Raw genomic sequence first — 14,782 nt, forward strand, 5'->3', positions numbered from 1 at the left:
TCTCCTCTGCTCCACATCCCCTGTGAGCTGGCTGTTAAAGCAAGCCTGAGTCGAATTTGCCTGCATTAATGACTGAATCCTAATTTCCTGCTCCTTGATCCCTTCGGCTGGAGCTACTACATAGCAGCTAGTAATAGCTTGGCCCAAGGTCCCTTTGTAGCTCCACAGAGGTATTAAAAGCAAACCCTCTGTGTTTCTGTAATTTTTAAATTGATTGCACAGTTTTAGGCACTGGACTAGAGCATGCTGTTAATCCCACTGAAATTGTTGATACTGAAGTCAGTGGAATCAGACCAATTCACACAAACTCAGGATCTGGACCATTATCATAACATATTATTGACATAGGCAAGATTTGTGCTTCTCATATACGACTTTTTAAAAGAGTTTTTCAAAATAGCGTGTCACTAAGACACTTCTGTCATATGAATCCCATATAAAATGCTATTTTTTAAGCAGCACCTCTTTTTGACATCTCTCTGCTAAACAGAATCTATATAGCACTTCTTGTGAAAAAAGATGGAAATCATTAGCATGACATGTAACCTCAATCAGAATTTACCGGGGTAAGGCAAAATTACTGGATGAGTTGCTTTGGTTTTTTTTTTTTAAATCTGTAAGTGCATCAGGTTAGACTCAATATTCAGAGCAGATCCTTTTAGGCTTAAGTTCTGTACATCTATCTGATTTTGTACAGGAAACTAACAATTAAGTGGAAATGTGACCACTAAATTTGGAAAAAGCTGGAGTCTAAGTGCACACTACAGTCTCCCAGGAGGAGAACAGTATAAAAGGAATTACTGTAATCAAGTCATTCAGTGCGTAAGTTGTTACCTCCATATTGAGGAAACTTAGGTCTGTACGCAGCCCATGTTACGCAAACGATAAAATATGTTTTGACAGTGTAATTAATGTTAGTCTCAAAACAGAAATGCAAATCAAACAAGACATCAAGATCAGAAACTGTAAGCCTTTGCCAAAGTTAAAAGAGATGTGGGCAACACAAACCTCATGGATTGCTGATGGACTAGTTACAAAGGGTTCTATTTTAGATCAGTTAATTAGCGAGAAATTATAGCCTAACCAGCATCCTGTAGATGGCATGGCAAAGTGCTGACAGCTGTATTGCTCTTCTAAACAGTTCCTATGTGCCTCTAAAATACTGAAGTTGCATTAAAAAACACCATCTCGGGTTTTCGGTTGCAGGAAGGAAAAATGTACCTTTAACTATACTCTATTTCACTTACAGAATATATGTGTGGCTTTTCAGGAATACAGATTGCATTTGTCACACCATCAAAATAGTAAGAGACGAAGAGAAAAAAGAGCTCCAAAAGCTAAGAGTCACTCTTACTGGGCTACTCTTTTCACATCGAAATAAAATAGAAAATTTGAAAATGTTTTTTGGTAGAATCAAACCAATATTGCTGTAATTCTGTGCTCTAAAAAAAAAAAATCTCTTCTTGAACTCCCACATACCCTTATCGCTCAAGTCAAATTATTTCCATCAGCCTCCTAAACCTACTCACAGACATATTATGTAGGCTTATTATTGGTTTTGTCTGTGTATTTTCTATTCTCATTCTTACAGTAACTATGTGCAGCTTGTGATTTTCTTTAACTTACAGTAAGGAATTCTAAACTGAATAGGACAAGAAAAACAGTTTGCTCAATCTTAAGGAAGTGTTGCACAGTACAATAATTTTAACAGTGCATTATGATAATGGTCCTACATTAAAGAATTTAAGTGATTACAAAATATTTTAATTAAAGACAATTTAATACCTTTAAATCACTCTTTTAATCCACAGAGAGCTACAAGTCTGGACACAATCTCAGAGTGGACTTTTGAGATTGGTAACAATACAGGCAATAGTCAAATCAAGAAATCATTTTACCCAAGATGTAGATGGAGTCAGTATCAGTGTCAAACCCGGTGCTCAGAAAGCTACTTGCAGGCTGCCAGCCCTGTATTTAGGTGCAGCAAATGATGCTGCTGGGTTCTGAGCTCTCAACCCTGTAAGTCAGAGCATGGCGCTCTCAGTTATGCTTGTTTTCAAGTGGGACCAGGATTTAATCTTTGGTTTCATCCTATAATGCAATTTGAATAGGCTTGACTTTTACCTCAGATTTATAAAAGTTAGCTAGCTATACTTTGCTATCATTGTAGACTATTTTTATAGGCAACAGAGAGAAATAGGGACGTCCAGAGGACAACTTCTTTCATAACAGATACCAATCCTAAAGGAGATGATAAATTACATTTCATTGACTATAATAGGGCATTAATGTGACTGCCTTTGACAGCTACATTTTAGATATATGTATTAGGTGAGATTGATTTTTAGGACTGAAATTTTTATGGTTTTTTTGATTGGGGGAAGGAGATAAAGAGTGGAAATATATGTATTTTTCTGGACACAGAACCATCTCAAAAGGTAAAGAAATGCATATAAAAATCATGTCTCACTGATATGTCCTTGATATTCTGCTCTCAGTCTCAGAAAGCCAAGTGATAGGTTACCCACTTCAAACTCAGTATCTTCCCTAACCCTGTTTGGATGTCCTCTAGTTGTCCTTGAGGAGTAGTAATGACCTGCTTGGATTGCTCTGATATTTGTGGTTTCCAGTGTGTATATTTTAATGGACTATACACTACGACTAAACCTTGGCCTTACAGTGAGTACAGACTTTGTTGGTAAGTATCAGGGTGCTATTAGGTGAGTGTAAGACACCTCAGTGTAGGTAGGGGTTTGTTGACTCTCTGTTGGTGCACAATAGGATCCATACACTGTGTTCAGTCTGAGTCAAACTCACCTAAACATAGATATCTAATACCTTTTTAGAGGTCCTAGGCCCTCCTGCCTAGCCTACAGCTGCTTGTCCAGAAGGATGCAATTCTCTCAGAGGTCCCATGTGGATGTCTCAAATGGTACCAGCCAATTATCTTTGAATTAATCTGCATTTATTGTCATGGGAACTTAGACAACTAGTTTGCAAGAAAGCATCTATGTTTAGATGACTTGATCTGGAGGCAAATCCACACCGTTCAACTAACCTGTATGGCCAAAGGCTAATTCTGTCTGGTTATGCCCTAGGAATGTCACCAATTTTAGTATCTTTATTTTCTCTGATCCTCTGGAAAAAATCTTCCAAGTATGTTTTAACTATCAGGTTTACCAATTGCCCTTCTAGGGTAGATCTGAGTCTGAATAAAATTCCTGACACAGAAATGGAGACTTAAGTACAAGCTTGTCTTGATGAAACTCCATTTCAGGGAAGTGAAAATAAAGGATGGGAGTTGCTGAGAGGCTGGCAGAGATGTGCAAGCATCCCAAGGGTTTTTTATATTAACAAAACATAGAATTTGCTGGAAGTAAAACTAAAGGTAACTATAAAAGTTTTTCTCCTATTTCTGTGCCTCTCCACTGAAACATAGATACAGCTTTATTTAAATAGTGAAGAACTTGCTTTGTCTTTACCTTCAGATGCCTCTGTTACTGGCAAGGATTTGGGTGGCAGCTGCCCACTAGCATTCTGTTCTCTTGGAAAAGGCAATTTTGCAAGTTAGAAATAATGTCCTTAGGGAGGAGTACAATTATAAGTGGCGAGCATAAATCAAAATGTCCTTGCCATGATGCAGAACAGTAGTGAAAGCACCTGAACTTGCCTCCCTAAATGCCTGATAATACATTTTTGGAAATAGCTTTACTAGCCAATGGACGTTCTAGAAACGGAAGGATCCCTCTGGCAGTGAGACCTGACCTGCTGTAACAGAGTTTATTGTTATTTTGAAGTGCAGCTCTCTTTCTTCACACATACCCTCTATCGGCCCCTGTGCCTTTGCTAGGACCCACAGGGGAGGAATTCCCCTGTGGCTGCACACACAGTTTTTTGGGGAGAATTTTTTATTGTAAAGAAGCTAGAGCAGAACACAGCTTACACCCCGGTTGTACTGAAAGCGTAACAAAGCTAAAGGCCAATTTGTCAGCAAGCAAAATTGGGTCAACTTCAAGAGAGTTACGCTTAGTTACATTAACTGATGGACTGAGGCCCTGATGGATGACATATTACATGTTAGCTAGTAAAAATTAGTGTCAGAACGCAATCAAAATGATGTCTGTATACCCAGCACAGCAAGCATTGTAGTTCCAGCGCACACGTCATCATTATGGCTCGTGACATATATGCCTTCAACAAAACCCAGGACTGAATACATGCAGAGCTTCCGAGAAGACTCCTTAGAGGTTTTTTTCATTCACGGAGGAACACAGAAGGAGAAGCACTGGCAGGAGAGGGGTCCTGCCTTCTTTTTTACTACAAGTACAGGGAAGCACAATGAATTGGTGCTTCCAGGCCCACCCACCCTGAGAGCTTCCCCCAGCTGCACAGATCCACCTGAGGACAAAACCCTCTGGCAACCTCAAGCTAAATAGCTGGGCTGAAATTTACCTCTGCCACTGTTAGCTTCTATCATGTCAGGAAGGCTTCAAACACTGAGCAGTGAATCACCTTCCTTGCATGATTTTTTTTTTTTTCTTTCTTATACATTCTTCCCCCCCCCATATAATATCATACGGAAAATGACGCTGAGAAACCTCTGTGAAAAGTGAGCCCACAGAACAGCTTTGAAGCCGAATTCTGCCAGGGGAGGGAGCACGGGTGTCCTTTTTAATAAAGGAAGAACCAGCTGTCTGGCAAATCTAATAGGTTATGGAGGAATTATGTCAAGCACAGAACAGCAGGAGCAAGGGAGAAACACTCATTACACATTTTTTAAACTAACCATAGATGGAAGGCAGTGACTTCATTTTTTATTTTTGCCTCTGCAGATCATCTGTACCAAGGAGAATGAAAATTATGAAAAGCTCCTGGCTACTGCTCCAACTGTTTTCATGCCTCATCAGCCTGAAGAGGCCAGGCAGCCCCGATTATCACAGCCTTACTCCATCTCAGGGAATCCCAGACTTACGAGGAGTTGCAATGGCCCCTTGGCCATCCTCTGTTGAACTCCTCAAACCAAAGGGCTTTTGTTACCTTCATCCCTGTGACTCCCTGGGCCATTTCCACCATGTAGAGCTGCTATTAAACAGCAGTGTCAGCATAGCAGCAGAACTTCAATATATTTAAAAGAATTAGAGACTAATTATTCCCCCCAGATACACCCAAAGCAATGAAAATGATGTGTGCGTATCCAAGTGTAGAACTGGGCTCATCGTTTGTTAGTATAAGATTTATTCCCACAGTATAGGCACACAATTGGGCACAGCATCGAAGTTTTAACTCAGGATCCCCAAGTGCTCCCACAGATACATGGTATGTTTCCTGCAGAGAGTTAGAGTGCCAGACAATTCCGTGGAGCCCCAACAGTAATTAAGCAAAGTCAATAAGCAAATTATCATTGAGAAAACAGCCTTCTATATCTTATTTGGACTTAAGGTTTTGTGGTTTTAAACATACCTGTTGTGTATACCACTGCTAGCTATTACTTAGCAATGGATACTAGTAAAAACCTCTAAGACTCAGCATTTATTTCTATAGAGAGAACAGAAATTGTGGAGATGTTACTTCATGCATATGTTTTCCCCCATTTGGCTGGGTTTTCCTAGCCATAGTGCATTGGATTAAGAAGATTGAAGCAGCCACCTGGATGAAGTATCTCATTCTTGAGGAAATAAAAGAAAATCATGCATTTATTGATCATAAGACATTTTTCTTTTAGGAACTGATTGTGTTTTTCCAATTTTTATATTTATATACATTTATAAAATCCTTTCTGAACCTTCTCTTCTCCAGGCTGAACAGTCCCAGCTCTCTTATCCTTTCCTCATGGAAGAGGTGCTCGAGACCCTCTGTCTTCTTAGTGACCCTTCACTGAACTCCACTAGCTCCATAGGTAGTAGCACTATGACTTAAACTTTCGCCTGCCCTTGGTATCCTCATATGTTTGAAACAAACCCCAAACAAAACCAAAAAGAATAACTATTGTCATTAGTGTTCAGATAGCAGAGAATCAGTCCTTTTGGGGTCTGCAAGGGTAGCTGTGCTATGCAACAGTACAACTTCTCGATGAAATATCATATTCTCATGCCTTTATGTTTGTAGGTACGTGACCATGCAATCTATTTACTGGCAATGATAGTTTTGTGGCTAAATATCAAACGTGCTCTAAAAATTCACCCAACGTAGCCCCTTATTTCAAAAATGGAAAGCTGAAAATAGCTTTAAGTCAGGAGAAAGGAAACCTGCAGTTCCTCAGGCATTCTGAATAATCGTATGAGCTGTAATTGAAAACTCCCTCATGCAATGTGACCTTGTCTGAATTAATTGGTTTTGGAATTAGTGCGCAATAGTTCAGTAAATGTGGAATCCTCTGAAGTTTACTTATTGCCAAGCAGAGTCCTACTGACTGAGAAAAGTAAAATGGACAAAAGACAGTTCCCTACTTCTCATCTTTTTCAGTAGACTCTTCAGTAAGCACGAGTTTAGTAGAGCTACCTACTATGAATTAGATAAAAGGAGGTGTATATACAACTGATCTGACGGGTTTGCATTATGCTACGTTTTCTAGACAAATGAAATCATTGTAACGCAGTGTACTGGCCACTTAAGGCTAGTAACTATATCCCTGAAATCATCTGTGCTTCATGCTAAGTTTCTCTCAAGATCAGCTGGAAATCCCTGAAGCGGAAGAAGTGATCTTGGACTGACACTTAACATGGGACAGAAATCCAGGATGCCTTTATGTACCATGACCCAATCCCCATTGTGCTGAAGTCCATAGTTACATGGAATTTTTTTTGTCATTAATCCATTCATCAAAAAATACAATTGTAGCCAAATAATTTGGGTTAGAGGAAAATGTGAAGTAGTTTTAAGAAACTGAAGATGATGCTCCTTTTTATTCATCGGCCTAAAAGCTGAAGAACTTAACTGAGGCCACTCAGTCAGTGCTTGTTGCTGGAGGATTTCGTACCTCTGACTGGAGTGCTTCAGTTCCTCGTTACAGGATATTTAGTCTTTTGTGTTTTAGCTGTTTCAGCTGTTTCAATTTGCATACAAAAGCCATATTCACTGAGCAGATATCCCACCTGATAGGTGAGTGTCCTGAGCAGCGGGCTAGAGCGACAATGTCTCTCTCAACAAAAGTGAAAGTGTTTTATACAATGTATAATAGTGCCATCAGGAGAAACTGAGTGTGTCTCCCACATCTGAATACATGATAACCTGGTGTTCATGATATTCTGGATGGCCAAAGCTGCAAATACCAAATTACTCTCTGTCTCAGAGGAGGGATTTTAACATATTCTTCTGCTTCACAACAGACCATCCTAACTGCTACCTCCAGTATCGTTGCAACTCAGTATTTCTGCATTCACAGTAAAATCAAACAACATCAGCAGGAAACATCCTGAAATATTCTATAACATATAGAATATGTAAGTAAGTCAGCTTCATCGGGGGCCCAACTTAAATGCCTCTATGTAAACGCACATGGCATGGGGAATAAACAAGAGGAGTCAGAGACGTGCGCACGCCTGCAGGGCTATGATCTTATTGGCATCACGGAGACGTGGTGGGATGGCCCCGATGACCGGAGTGTTGGAATGGAAGGATACAGGCTCTTTAGGAAGGACAGGTAGGGCAGACGAGGAGGGGGTGTCCTCCTCTATGTCAATGACCAGCTGAGTGCATGGAGCTCTGCCTGGGGATGGATGAGGAGCTGACTGAGAGCCTATGGGTCAGGATTAAAGGGAGGGCAGGGACAGGTGACATTATAGTGGGGGTCTGCGACAGGCCACCTGACCAGGACGACTGAGCAGATGATGCCCTCTCTAGACAGATAGGAGCAGCCTCACATTCACAAGCCCTGGTCCTCATGAGGAACTTCAACCACCCCGATTATCTGTTGGAAGGACAACACAGCAGGGCATAAGCAATCCAGGAGGTTCCTGGAATGTGTTGATGACAACTTCCTCCTCCAAGTGAGAGAGGAGCCAATGAGGAGACGTGCTATGCTGGACCTTGTTCTCACCAACAAGGAAGGGCTGGTGGGGAATGTGAAACTCAAGGGCAGCCTTGGCTGCAGTGACCATGAAATGGTGGAGTTCAAGATCCTTAGGGCAGCGAGGAGGGGGCACAGAAAGCTTGCTACCCTTGACTTCAGGAGAGCAGACTTTGGCCTCTTCAGGGATCTGCTTAGGGGAGTACCATGGGATACTGCTCTGGAAGGAAAAGGGGCCCAAGAAAGCTGGTTAATATTCAAGGATCACCTCCTCCAAGCTCAGGAGCAATGCATCCCAACAAAGAGGAATTCAGCCAAAAACGCCAGGAGGCCTGCGTGGATGAACAAGGAGGTCCTGGACAAACTCAAACACAAAAAGGAAGCCTATAGAGGGTGGAAGCAAGGACAGGTAGCCTGGGAGGAATACAGAGAAATTGTCTGAGCAGCCAGGGATCAGGTTAGGAAAGCTAAAGCCCTGATAGAATTGAATCTGGCCAGGGACATCAAGGGCAACAAGAAAAGCTTCTCTAGGCACGTCAGTGATAAAAGGAAGACTAGGGAAAATGTGGGCCCTCTACAGAAGAAAATGGGAGGGCTGGTTACCCAGGACATGGAGAAGGCTTAGGTACTCAATGACTTTTTTGCCTCAGTCTTCACCGGCAAGTGCTCCAGCCACACTGCTCAAGTCGCAGAAGGCAAAGGCAGGGACTGGGAGGATGAAGAACTGCCCACGGTAGGAGAAGACCAGGTTTGAGACCATCTAAGGAACCTGAAGGTGCACAAGTCCATGGGACCGATGAGATGCCTCCGCAGGTCCTGAGGGAACTGGCAGATGAAGTGGCTAAGCCACTATCCATCCTTTTGGGAAGTCATGACAGTCCGGGGAAGTTCCCACTGATCGGAAAAGGGGAAACATAACGCCCATTTTTAAAAAGGGAAAAAAGGAAGACCCAGGGAACTACAGTCCAGTCAGTCTCACCTCTGTGCCCAGCAAGATCATGGAGCAGATCCTCCTGGAAACTATGCTAAGGCACACGGAAAATAAGGAGGTGATTGGTGACAGCCAACATGGCTTCACTAAGGGCAATCATGCCTGACAAATATGGTGGCCTTCTATGACGGGGTTACAGCAATGGTGAATAAGGGAAGAGCAACTGATGTCATTCTACCTGCACTTGTGCAAAGCATTGGACACTGTCCCGCATGACATCCTTGTCTCTAAATTGGAGAGATGTGGATTTGATGGATGGACCACTCAGTGGATAAGGAATTGGCTGGATGGTCATACTCAAAGAGTTGGGGTCAACGACTCGATGTCCAAGTGGAGAGCAGTGACGAGTGGCGATCCTCAGGGGTCAGTATTGGGACCAGTGCTGTTTAACTTCTTTGTTGGCAACATGGACAGTGGGATTGAGTGCACCCTCAGCAAGTTTGCCAACCACACCAAGCTGTGTGGTGCAGTCAACACACTGGAGGGAAGGGATGCCATCCAGAGGGACCTTGACAGGCTTGAGAGGTGGGCCCGTGCGAACCTCATGAAGTTCCACAAGGCCAAGTGTAAGGTCCTGCACATGGGTCGGGGCAATCGCAAGCACAAATACAGGCTGGCGATGAGTGGATTGAGAGCAGCCCTGAGGAGAAGGACTTGGAGGTATTAGTGGATGAAAAACTGAACGTGACCTGGCAATGTGTGTTTGCAGCCCAGGAAGCCAACCGTATCCTGGGCTGCATCAAAAGAAGCATGACCAGCAGGTCAAGGGAGGTGATTCTCCCCCTCTACTCCACTCTCATGAGACCCCACCTGGAGTACTGTGTTCAGCTCTGGGGCCCCCAACATAAGAAGGACATGGACCTGTTGGAGCGAGTCCAGAGGAGGGCCATGAAGATGATCAGAGGGCTGGAGCACCTCCAGTATGAGGACAGGCTGAGAGAGTTGAGGTTGTTTAGCCTGGAGAAGAGAAGGCTCCAGGGAAACCTTATAGCAGCCTTCCAGCACTTGAAGGTGGCCTACAGGAAAGATGGGGAGGGACTCTTTATCAGGGAGTGTAGTGATAGGACGAGGGGTAATGGCTTTAAACTGAAAGAGGGTAGATTTGGATTAGATGTAAGGAAGAAATTCTTTACTGTGAGGGTGATGAGACACTGCAACAGGTTGCCCACAGAAGCCGTGGATGCCCCATCCCTGGAAGTGTTCAAGGCCAGGTTGGATGGGGCTTTGAGCAACCTGGTCTAGCGGAAGGTGTCCCTGCCTGTGGCAGGGGGGTTGGAACTAGATGATCTTTAAGGTCCCTTCCAACCCAAACCATTCTATGATTCTATATGGAGTAAGTCATATATAGGACTCTCTCTACATATAGGACATGTAACAAAAATATGTTGACCTTCTCAGGCTAACGGGAAACAACAAGAGAGTGGTTAAGATCTTCCAGACCTCCTTGTTGGTTATGTTTTCATAGTACAATCCAGTGTTGTACCAGGGTATTTTAATTAGTTTTCAGTAAGACAACCTAGGTATTGCAGGTGGGATAACGTGTTACTGTGCCACTGCTCCCAGCCTAGTGCACCCTGTTTCCCAACAGGACTATGCAGCCAGGGCTCACTACGCACTGAGCTGGTGGTGACACAGCTCCGATACCTCAGGTAGCTTGCGTACCTCCCCGCAGCACTCTGCTACACTAGCCAGACATTACCAGGAAGGAGCCTTCCAAGCTGACGGTGTAGAATATATACGTGCAGATATACTTGGACAATAGGGAACCGAGCTGGTACTACCTGGAAAAGTGACCCAGATTTTATGAACTCTTCCTGAAAAGTGAAGCATTGCTTGCAAGAGTAGCAAAGATGTAAGGCAGTAGTAGTTAGGATGACTACTGCACTCTGTGACTTCCCATTCAGGAAATTACATGTTGTCTGTGATGGAGGGACAAAGTGGGAGGCAGCAGCAGCTGGAGCTGTATTTTCTCAGCTGTGCATCTGACAGCTGCAACTGGATACAGTTCAGAGACAGAAAGCATACGCTGTCATTCAGGGCTTTTAACATGAAGTATTTTTTACTGGGTTCATTATCTCTTTACAGAATGAAACGGGATGGCTAGAAATGACCTAACCACAATGAAATATGAGTCTTAGCAGGGGTCACACAGAGTCCAAGTCTAGCTTACAGTGTGGCAGCAATGCTGGCTGCCTTCTCTGCATTGTCACTTGGCTCATTCATTTACACCTGGGGCAACAGGTAGAGCCCTATATCTTGCCACACAGTCTCCATCAGAGGTGGAGAAGCCTGATTCCACAAATAATTAAACTACGTGGGTCCGTGCAAAAGTTATGTGTTCATTAGTACCATAGATATTACCAATGAACCATCGGGCTTTCTCTGTAAAGTTGTATATGTTTAAGAAGAGCTAGTTACTGGTAGCTCTTTTTCCATCTATTAGAAAACCCTGTTAACAGAGTCCATTAATAATGTCCCACATAATATTCATTATCGTTGCAACCTTCCTAGCTTCTGAAAGCTGTTAATGCATCTAGGAACGTTTTAGGAAACTGTAAATATATATTCCATACTTTTGTAATTTAATTCATAGATCAAATATTACATTTTTTATTTTAGATTTACATTTTTAGTTACATTGATTAATTTTTAGCTAAGCCTGTGTGTCATGATTTAATTGCTTTACAACATCGATAAGAGGCAGCATGACCTATATCGCTAAAATTTCAAGTAATAATTAAATTGTAATGCCTGTTAATTTTCTAAGAAATTGCTTTAGTTTCTTTGCCAAGAAGAGTTTGTTACATCAGAAGCAAAAAAGGAAATAATGTAATGTAATTTTCCTAAGAATTCAAAAGACTGAATTGGAACTGAAGGCTGATGTGAAACTTTGACCTTTTTGACATTTATTTGAATGAAGCCCGTATAAATGTCAAATATCTGCCAACACCATTTTCACATATCAGGCACCTACTTCTTTTACAATTTTCAGAGAGGGCTGGAGAAGTAAGATATTCTTTTTGAATTATAGTAACAATAGGAAATGAAGCATCTCCCTCCAAAGTGACAGGGGCTGAAGAGAGAAATATGGAAGAGTTACCCTTAGGGTTTTAAAAACGAGAACTTACTTGGCAACTGAAATTTTCAATTAATAGTGAATCACATAATCCTTACTCTTCTTGTAAATCAGATAGATAAATATTTCTAATTTGAATATTTATGTTACATAGAAGCTGAGGACAAACTTGCTCAGTGGTACAGAGATAATATTTTGAATACAGATCCACACTCAGAAGAACTGTATACACTCCATAGGCTTGGAAACAGTTTTGGCTCAGGAAAACATCTCAAATCATCTTTTTCTCCACAATGTCAGTATCACCTCACCACAACAAAGCAGAAAGATTACATATTTGGGCAAGAAAATCTATCTGATAAATCATTTCTGAGATGAAGGAGAAGCCATGTGTGAAATGAAGGTTAAAGTTTTCAAATCCACAGTATTTAACCAGCAGACTGCTAATCAATGCAAAACGTTTTTCATAAGTATGAAAACACTGGGATGCAAACATATTTACTGCCTAATCTGGTTATTTTCCCAAACATATTCTGTTATTCAGCTTTGTTGCTTTGGAGAAAATAAAATAAATTCCTTTCAGTGAGAATTCTGGGCTTATCTAGCATATAAACTCAAGACAGCTTAGGTTAAAACCAATCAACTTGGTAACCAAAGTAATTCTGAAAGTATTCCAATTCAGTAGCTGCATTCAGACACCAAAATAGATATTTAGTTGTGTCTTTTGCCATGGAAGGTTTCTTCATAATAATCACACAGTACTATATGACAAAGATGAAAATTAGTCTCTGGGGTAGCACTAAAATCTCATTTTATATCATGATAGCATCTCTATTAAACAAAGGACGGAAACATCCCTAGAGGTGGCACTGTAAGTCACAACTTCTGGTTTTACACAAAGTTATATATTGCAATATATAAAGCAATTAAAATACTATGCTTAAGATAAAATAACATTTTATGCTACTTCTGGAATGCAAATTTATGTTATTCAACCTCAGCTTACTTCCTTTCTAAGCTCCCACTGTTCTGTTATACAACAGATGTGTCAAGCAAATAATTTAAAAAGTATTTTTGCACGATACATTTTGAGCTCTATTTTTACCTTTTGTAGATGAGTAGCCTGCACTGCAATTTAATAGTATGTGGCAAGGACAATATCATAATTAGGAACTGACATTAACATATTTGGAAACATAAAAGTGAATTTGGATCACTTAACAAAGAATACATATTTGTCATGAATTTCATTTTAATTATTTAACTGCTATCTGTGCAATCTTTTCTCTACCAATACTAAATGCTAATATTCTAAAATGAATAAAGTTATCATCTTTACTAAGCAACTAATAAGAGAAAAGAAAGTTGCCAGAAGAATGTTAAAAGATCCTGAAAGTGAATGGTATAACAATGAATGCTAATGGTTACTGATGAGTAATAGCAGATGTGTGAAGCTTGCCATAATGTTTATGATTCAGTGTATTGATACAACTGGTTACACCTTTTCTAAAAGTAAGTAATTAATTCCCTGTTAAGTTAATTGCCTGTAAGTGTTTAGACCAAATATTTAAAATCTTGCTTTTCTTTTTCTTTTGGTACTTCAAGGACCTAAATTAAAATCAATGCAACTGATCTCATTTAGAAGATCAGTTACGTGATAGATAAAAATACCTAAATGTCTAACAATATCTAAATGATACCATTTACACTTGCATTTTTATATTTGCACCTGGATAACTGTATGTATGGGAAATGGAGGTCAAAAGTCCAGGTCCATTATATTATGCTTGCAGGATTCTCCCCAGAAGGAGCTTATTCCAAGCTGTAGCCACAATGGTACAGTATTGCAAAGCTAAGAATACTGGTATCAAATATTATCACTAGACAGGGAAATTGTGTCCAGTGTCAAACATCCTTTTACAAAACAAGACAACATATTTTTACATGCAGAACAGTGGAAGGGTCAGTGTAGATTTGCTTACCTGTGGTTGACCTGATAGTTGAGGTGATGTTGGAAGATGCCATCGCAGGTATACATTCATCATCTTGGGAATAGCCTGCCTGAATGGCACGCAAGTAACTGTGGCTTCTTGTTCGGAAACATCCAGGGAGGTCAAGGGCATCCATTGCCTGAGCTTCAACTTCACTAAACACTGATTCACACACCGATTCAAATTGCCCATTAACCTCTGCTTCACTCATCTGAATAAACAACAACAATGCATTTGATTTTTGACTTGCTTTTTTGTGATCATCACGGCCTCAACATCTCAAATGGACACCTGTACATTGATGAAGAACTGTTTTAGCAAATAGTTAAAATGTAGTAATCCCTTCTGATCACATTCACATTTTTTAAATTTACATCAGCTGTTTATATGTATATAGTAAGTACATCACACGTGCCATACAATTAATTTTACATTTAATATCTTTTGGCATATTCAGAGTATTGTGAATACATGATTTAATGGTAACCAACAAGATCACTCTGCGCTGATAGAAATCCATGTTCTGCCAGGATAGGAGAACAGAAATCAGCTATACTAATATTAGCCCTCAAAAGGTGAGGGTGGATTGCCTGGGTTCCTCACTTATCAGCAAAGTTACTACTAATGTGGACATTTAGCCTGTGTGGCAGGTTGCTATCCTCCTCTCCCTATAAAGGGGCTCAAGGAAGTATCTCATACTTGAAGATGTGTAAGTTCAG

General features: G+C 41.0%; 1 protein-coding gene across 1 annotated transcript in view; it reads right to left on the bottom strand.

Annotated features, from left to right (window-relative positions):
- Positions 1-14,782, bottom strand: part of DLGAP2 (DLG associated protein 2) — a 392,137-nt gene that overhangs the window by 37,815 nt on the left and 339,540 nt on the right. The window contains exon 7 of the mRNA XM_050893444.1: positions 14,055-14,274. Within this exon, the coding sequence (XP_050749401.1) occupies positions 14,055-14,274 (220 nt within the window). The remainder of the gene's footprint in view (positions 1-14,054; positions 14,275-14,782) is intronic.

Source organism: Gymnogyps californianus, chromosome 3, assembly GCF_018139145.2.
Source record: "Gymnogyps californianus isolate 813 chromosome 3, ASM1813914v2, whole genome shotgun sequence".
NCBI classification, from domain to species: Eukaryota; Metazoa; Chordata; class Aves; order Accipitriformes; family Cathartidae; genus Gymnogyps; species Gymnogyps californianus.